This window comes from Mytilus edulis, chromosome 2 (assembly GCF_963676685.1).
Source record: "Mytilus edulis chromosome 2, xbMytEdul2.2, whole genome shotgun sequence".
Classification (NCBI taxonomy): Eukaryota; Metazoa; Mollusca; class Bivalvia; order Mytilida; family Mytilidae; genus Mytilus; species Mytilus edulis.
In genome coordinates this window covers 68,271,983-68,280,682 of record NC_092345.1, presented here as the reverse complement: position 1 = coordinate 68,280,682, position 8,700 = coordinate 68,271,983, and the positions used below count along the sequence as shown (strand labels likewise).

The window sequence follows — 8,700 nt, the reverse complement described above, 5'->3', positions numbered from 1 at the left end:
CACACAATTTTTAAAATAAATTTGTTTTACATTCATGCTACTTCAGCCCTAAAACGGATTTCTCGGCACAATCATTTTATGAAAGTGCATTATTGTTTTCCATATTTCGTGATATATAAACGACATTCCAAGGATTTAACCAGACAGCATCAAATTTATTTGACGCCTCATCGTGGTCTCTTGCTAGAGTGTCCGCATCACAAATGTTAGAATTCGTTGGTTCAATCCGTATACGGATCAAAAAAGGACCTGCAAATTAATAATTGTTTTCGTTCAAAGCACGCAGCTTTAAGGATTACGAAGACCCACCGTAAGAATAATGTGTGCAGATAGGTTGGTGTTAACTCAACATAGATACCAAGATTAAAGTTTTGTAATCTAGACGTGCATGTCATTAACAAAATAAATCATCAGTGATACTTGAATTAAAAGAAAAAGAAAAAAAGCGGCCAAACAAAGTTTCATGTTGAAGTACAAGTGTTCCTTTATACTATTTCCTGTTGAAAAAAACACTGTAAAATATTTTGACGTGGCGGTCTTTTACAGGGGTCCATATCCATGTGATATTAACAGAATCTAGTTTTGCATTTAATATTATCCACAAGTATTTTTTAAAACCAATTATTTCAATTTTGTCTGGCAAAAAGTAGCAAATATGATACACTAAAAACTTCTTTTAAACGAGGATCAAAATTTTGTCAATAAAAAATCTTTATAATATCTTAGACCGAATTTTAACATCTCCCTAGATATGTATTTTGATTGAATCCACACTGACCATTATACTTTTGGGATAAGTTAACCAACAAACAAGACTATCTCATTGGCACTCACACCACATCTTCCTATATCTATCTTGAGTTAAGTTTTTACGTCAGGTTTCATATCACTTGTTAAATAAATTACACTTCTTTATTCTCTATATTAGAATTAACATATTAATTGTGCAATCATAATTTCATAATACTAAGTTTCCTGGATTCAGAAACTAACGAGTAAACCTTTAAATCTAATGACTAATGAAAATTCAATTCTTGTTTATAAAAAAAAATTATATTCGCACATTTATATCAATTCTTTTTGTTATGGTAATAAATTCTGTTGTTTCATTTAATTTAAATGATATAACACAACCATGACAACGAAGTTAAATTATCATCCTAATGTGTTATTTTAACTGTATTCCCTCGATGCTGCTAATTTTTTGATTCGATAATTATATAACAGAATACTGTAATTCTTGCACTTGCACATTAAAGATTCGAGCAATTGTCATTTAAATCGTCAATGAAAACAGAGTTTCGAAATAATATCGATTCACTGACTTGAACACTTTTTTCGGATTTATTTATTCTTGTTGCCATTAATCCTTCGTAATTACATCTATTGTTGCAAGAATTTCGGACTGATCGAGCAAAATTTTCTCTTTCTTCTTTGATAACATGATTTGCAATAATGGTACTTGTATCGTAATATCTGCTCCGCCTTTTCACAAATTTGATTTGACATTTAAGCTTTAAGCACCCGCGGACTTCCGTTTTACATAATTTTGTTGAATTAGGTCTTAATCTGTTTCTGTCAGAAGGTTTACAGAGCGATTTTAAATGATGCAATCGAAATGTGAAAATGCCGTATAGTACAGGATTGATTGCGGAATGCATCATCAAAATGATCTCTGAAATGTCTAAGGCTTTTTTCAGCTGAATAGTATAGTCGCTATAGATCCGAATGAGCGATATGGTGAAGTAAGGTGTAAGTGTTGACAAAAATCCTATAATAACAGTAAGTGTCATGGTCACTACTCGTTGTTTTGGTCTAGACACAAGAGAACGTTGTATCGATAACCCCTCTGAATGCGTCGATGATATTCCATTTTTATGGGACCCAACTCTACTCCAAACAACTTGTGCTATTTTGTAATAACAATAGGACATTATTATCGCTGGAACAAAGAGTGTGTACAATGTCAAAAAACCAAAATAAAATTTGCGCTGCCATGGTGCACTATACCCTTTACTTAAACACATTCTCTTAACGATTGTTGTATTTGTAACTTGTTGTTCGACGTGCACAAATATTGCCAGCTGAGGCAATGCAAAACAAAATGCCATGAGCCATGCAATTACAACCTTTCTCCAAATTTTAGGTCTCCTGGCCAGAGACTGCATTGGACGGACAATGACCTGATATCTATCTATGCTCATTCCTGTAAGGAGAAACGTAGAACTAGCTAGAGTAACAACCTGAAGGTAAACACTCATTTTACACATGAAAGGACCTAATACCCATTCTCCAAACGCCACAAATAATATCTCTGTCGTCATAGTTATCGCAGCAATCGCTAAATCCCCAATAGCAAGGTTAATAATGAATATGTTAACACGTTTTCTTCTCCTACTTTTCTTGTAGAGAATCAATGTGATTAACAGTATATTTCCAATCAACGTGAATATCATGACTGTAAAAACGGTTGACACCCTAGTAATTATTTCTGGTGTCCATACTGACCCGTCGGCATCCTTATCATTCCTGTCAGGAACATCCCAATCAGGTTTAGCAGTTCTATTTGAATAATCCATCAATGAGTTTAAATCCTTTACATGATGGCAACAATTGAATTACATGAATGACCTGAAAAAACAGTTTATTTCATGATAAAAAATAATAGCAATACCCTATTCAAACTTTTTTTTCTAAATTTCAATTATACTGCAAATCTAATTTTCTTATATCATATTAAATTCCAAACTGTTTCTGGTTGTAATAGTTTGAAATCAATTATTTATCGACATTTTTTTTTCAAACTATACATAGTCTTCGAGTGTTCAAAGGTGAATGATGGCAAAGGGATATTCACCCTTCAGTCTAGACAAACCTATAACACCATGTTTAAAAACAAGTTGACGAAAAGACTTTCACTTATCACAACATACAAAACCGTAGATTGAGTAACACGATCTCCCGAAAACCGGGAATGCAGACGAAATTTGATACGTCGTAACTTTCCGTATGAGAAACTTGGTTCATGTTTATACATCAGGTGTTATACATTTTTAAAATAATATAAAGGTCACTATAATGCTTAGGTTAGAAAAAAATCTAGTTAAAATACATGATTTACAATTAAAAGCTCATGAATAACATTTTGACGAATTCAAAATATAAACCTTTCCATTAATTGGGGATATAATTCATTAGTGGCCTTTTTCCTGGGTGAATGTGACTTTGATTAGTTCAAGCCACTTTCGATTTGTTCTCAAGAAGTAAAGAAACTTTTCAATGAGACGAAGATAACTTGCCCGTAGCGTTATATTACTATTTATATTATTAATCAGGAATATGACAAACTCTTACATGGACAGAAAAAAATGAGTTACTTTAAGATAATCACGTGATGTGTATATGATATTGTAAATAATTATTCCAATAGCATCCGTTCTATTGAATTTAAGTCTTGTTTTTTGGTTTTTTAAATTCAAAAGATTTCCGGACGAATAAATATATATTTCAATTTAATCTTGATAAAGATAAAATACTTATACAATCTAAGAATTAGAAGAAAAATATAACTATTTCAAAACAAAGATACATCCTAAGGTTAAAGAAAGTGAATATATTTTCCGATCAGACATACATTTTAAATATTCATTATGCATTTTTCTAAATGTATGATAAGAGAATTGAAAAGACAAGACAATAAAGATAAATGAATACTGAATGACACTGAGAAAAATATATTGATGAAAACATATAAACACGTTCTGCATAAAGCAGCGTTGTCTATAAATTATATTGGATATTACTTGTAAGGTGTGAAATAACAATGTGTTGTTCTATAATGAATATAAAGCTAGAAAACAGACATTGATTACCCATCTTTACTATAGTTTCACTCCTTACATTATAAATATATATAATTACAACACATTTCAAAAATAATGACCACTGTGGCACAGGCTAAACATCACAAAGCAGACTCATAGTTACATACATTGTAAATATCTTTATGGAATTGTGAAAGATTTGAATATAAAGATTTACAAAACCTTTACTAAATTTTTCCAAAGATATAAAGATTTGGTTTTGAAGTTTGTTTGTACGTGTAGAAAACTTATTTCAAACGGGATAGCACATCCTCATTTTTACGGAAATGTTGTTAACCGCGCCCGGAAATTTAGAAATGATCCATGTAAACTTGTCGCTCCTTTAAATAAACTTATTCTAAAAGGTTACCAATTCAACACTGTAATAAGATCATTGCATATTGTTTTTGATGGTACAGACATTTATTTAGTTATCAGTAAATTAAAAGCAAATTTTGCTAGTATGTTATATACATATAAACATTCATGGATATACAATCTGTCGGTACCTGTATCTTGGCATTGCACAAGGTCATGTTTTTCTCTGACTGTTTATGTCTTTACACTACATCCATTGGAAGTTGGATGTGTACTGCTTGATAATTTAGTCTTAGATGCATGATTTTATTATTAGTTGTTAGTGGCTTTGAAATAGATGTCAGTTAACTGCGAGTACTCCCAGATCTGTACATAGTGTCTTTCTGTTGTTGGGATGTACAAGTACCTGACCTCGTCCACTTGTATTTTTGTCCACCTGATGAGTTAAGCCTTTTCAATTGATTTTTATAGTTCGTTCTTATGTTGTACTGATTCTACCACTGTCCCAGGTTAGGGGGAGGGTTTGGATACCGCTAACATGTTTAACCCCGCCACATTATGTATGTATGTGCCTGTCCGAGGTCAGGAGCCTGTAAATACGTGGTTGTCGTTTATTTATGTGTTACATATTTGTTTTTCGTGGCATTTGTTTTACATCAATAAGGCCGTTCGTTTTCTTTTTTGAATTGTTTCACTTTGTCATTTCGGGGCCTTTTATAGCTGACTAGGCGGTATGGGCTTTGCTCACCATCGAAGGTCGTAAGGTGAACTATAATTGTTAATTTCTGTGTCATTTTAGCCTATTGTGGAGTGTTGTGTCATTGGCAATCATACCACATCTTCTTTTTTTTTATATTTAAAACAAGAATACCGGAATGGATTTTATACAAGTACTTGGTGTTTGAATTTTTCTCCTTTTGTCTTGCTTTACAAATTCTTCCCAATTTAGCTTTTATATACATTAATTTTATATTTTGTAAATTATGGTGCATATACTGTTTTGGTAAGATAAGTGTAAGATGATGTATGAGTGACAATGAGACAATTCTCCATCTAGACATAACGTGTAGAAGCAAACCATTATAGGTCAAAGTACGGCCTTCGACATGGAGCCTTGGCTCACACCGAACGTCAAGTTATAAACGGCCCAAAAAATACAATTTTCAAACCATTTATTCAGGAAAACCAATGGTCTATTATATAATAAAAACCGGAAACGACAACCACTGAACATCAGGCTCCCGACTTAGGACATGTGCCAAAAAATGCAGCGGGTTTAAATGTTTTAAAAGGCGCCAACCTTTGCGCAACCTGAAGAAAGTGTAACATCACAACATAATAGACAAACCCCCTATAAAATATTAATTGAAATGCATTAACTCAATCAGGAGACAAATTAACAAAAATAAGTGAAAAAACACTGAACGATGAAATTGGAGCTATGAAACAAGAGAACAAAACTTATAAAACAAGGGGGTTAGATGTCAAACCGTATGCTATATTATCTTGAATTTTTATACCTATTTTATGTATTCGTTTGAATTATGGGTGGTATGTTAAAAAGATTCAAGGTATGTTATAATCCTCTACAACTTTTGTTTGTAACAAACTCTTGTATTAATCCCCCAACGTATTGTACAACCTTTTTAACTTTATCAAAGTATCTATTTATAACAAACCGAAAGAATAGATGAATATTGTGTCCACTTTGGAATTATTGTCTTTGGAACAAGTTATATGTGTAATTTAAAGAGAAATAACAATGTGGTACTTTATCAAATTATACTCACCTAAATTAAATACAAATCTAACTAAACTCAAAATCCGTTAAACTTGGACTATTCAGGCGAGTATCAAGTTGGAAATTAGGCATCAAATATAGAACCCTATATTCTGGACGGTACACCAATGACTGAAATTAAAATATTTACACTTGATTATATTGTCATTCTAAGTGTTTAATGCAGCTATACATTGGAAGAGTTTGCGTTCATCTTTTATTGATTAAATGACATGATCCATTTTAATATAAAACATTTGAATATGTCTATGATAACAGAAGATGTATAATAGATTCTTTTGATATTTACTGATAAGATATGGAATTGAGTATCAATAAGTTATACTCATCACGCTTGGAATACCTAGAATATGTAAGATATGTCTAATCGTTGCAGATCTTACTATGTTTTGGAACAATTATTCAATAATTTCTCTATATCTTATGAATAGAAGTGGCAAAGGATGTGAGTTATACTCAATTATATTGTAGATGAATGCCTACAATTCATCTCATAACTTTTCATGCAAAACCATACGACTTGATTTTATGTGTTTAATAATCCAGAATTATTTGCTCTTCGCTGTAAAAGATCCATCTCTACAATATAATGTAACTGTCATTATCTAATTTATCAAATATAAATGGAAGACTTCAATGTTCTTTATGGAATAGTTATCAAGCTCCTGTCAGCTTTTGAGTGATTTGCTTTCAACGATTTCTGTTCGTCGAACTGTTTCCTTATACTAAAGTAGCTAATAATTAAGGTCTTTCCTTTTTCAAAAGGGAAAGACCTTACTGTATTTCTTCTGTTTATTATTATTAATATTATTACTATTCTTCCGCCAAACTTTGACGAAGTTAGCAGCCTTAACCGTAAGACGTGTCGCTTTCATGTTCACACTTTGTATCGGTGTCATGAATACCTATCCGGAACTCACCCTGTGAGTCGAAATATTTTGTCGAAAGCAAATTTACAGATCTAACATTGTTGGGTTGATGTTTAGACGAGTTGTATATACATTATGTACACAGCCATGTATCACCATCATTGATGGCGATCCGATGGATACATATGTTGTAGGGTTGTCACTGACTCAGACGTACTTATAAATATAATTATTTTCTGTGACTGTAACATTAATTTGTAGGATCCTTTACTATAGATAATTTAGCTGATCTGTAACAATAACATCTTCATGCCTTATATATCATGTACTGCAGTACGCCGCTAGATTAAAACTGACGTGGAAAGGTAACACACGGCCAGCGAAAGCTCTATTTTTAAGAGCCCAGGTGGTCGTGTGGTCTAGCGGGACGGCTGCAGTGCAGGCGATTTGGTGTCACGATATCACAATAGCATGGGTTCGAATCCCGGCGAGGGAAGAACCAAAAATTTGCGAAAGCAAATTTACAGATCTAACATTGTTGGGTTGATGTTTAGACGAGTTGTATATACATTATGTACACAGCCATGTATCACCATCATTGATGGCGATCCGATGGATACATCTGTTGTAGGGTTGTCACTGACTCAGACGTACTTATAAATATAATTATTTTCTGTGACTGTATCTTACATTAATTTGTAGGATCCTTTACTATAGATAATTTAGCTGATCTGTAACAATAACATCTTCATGCCTTATATATCATGTACTGCAGTACGCCGCTAGATTAAAACTGACGTGGAAAGGTAACACACGGCCAGCGAAAGCTCTATTTTTAAGAGCCCAGGTGGTCGTGTGGTCTAGCGGGACGGCTGCAGTGCAGGCGATTTGGTGTCACGATATCACAATAGCATGGGTTCGAATCCCGGCGAGGGAAGAACCAAAAATTTGCGAAAGCAAATTTACAGATCTAACATTGTTGGGTTGATGTTTAGACGAGTTGTATATACATTATGTACACAGCCATGTATCACCATCATTGATGGCGATCCGATGGATACATCTGTTGTAGGGTTGTCACTGACTCAGACGTAGTTATAAATATAATTATTTTCTGTGACTGTATCTTACATTAATTTGTAGGATCCTTTACTATAGATAATTTAGCTGATCTGTAACAATAACATCTTCATGCCTTATATATCATGTACTGCAGTACGCCGCTAGATTAAAACTGACGTGGAAAGGTAACACACGGCCAGCGAAAGCTCTATTTTTAAGAGCCCAGGTGGTCGTGTGGTCTAGCGGGACGGCTGCAGTGCAGGCGATTTGGTGTCACGATATCACAATAGCATGGGTTCGAATCCCGGCGAGGGAAGAACCAAAAATTTGCGAAAGCAAATTTACAGATCTAACATTGTTGGGTTGATGTTTAGACGAGTTGTATATACATTATGTACACAGCCATGTATCACCATCATTGATGGCGATCCGATGGATACATCTGTTGTAGGGTTGTCACTGACTCAGACGTACTTATAAATATAATTATTTTCTGTGACTGTATCTTACATTAATTTGTAGGATCCTTTACTATAGATAATTTAGCTGATCTGTAACAATAACATCTTCATGCCTTATATATCATGTACTGCAGTACGCCGCTAGATTAAAACTGACGTGGAAAGGTAACACACGGCCAGCGAAAGCTCTATTTTTAAGAGCCCAGGTGGTCGTGTGGTCTAGCGGGACGGCTGCAGTGCAGGCGATTTGGTGTCACGATATCACAATAGCATGGGTTCGAATCCCGGCGAGGGAAGAACCAAAAATTTGCGAAAGCAAATTTACA

The 8,700-nt window shown here is 33.7% G+C and overlaps 1 protein-coding gene across 1 annotated transcript; it reads right to left on the bottom strand.

The window, feature by feature from the left end:
- Positions 1–1,179: 1,179 nt before the first annotated feature.
- Positions 1,180–2,626, bottom strand: LOC139510647 (neuropeptide S receptor-like). Its single transcript, XM_071297199.1, has one exon. It carries the CDS (start codon positions 2,577–2,579, stop codon positions 1,254–1,256), a length of 1,326 nt encoding a protein of 441 aa, XP_071153300.1. The 5' UTR covers positions 2,580–2,626; the 3' UTR covers positions 1,180–1,253.
- Between the last annotated feature and the right edge of the window lie 6,074 nt (positions 2,627–8,700).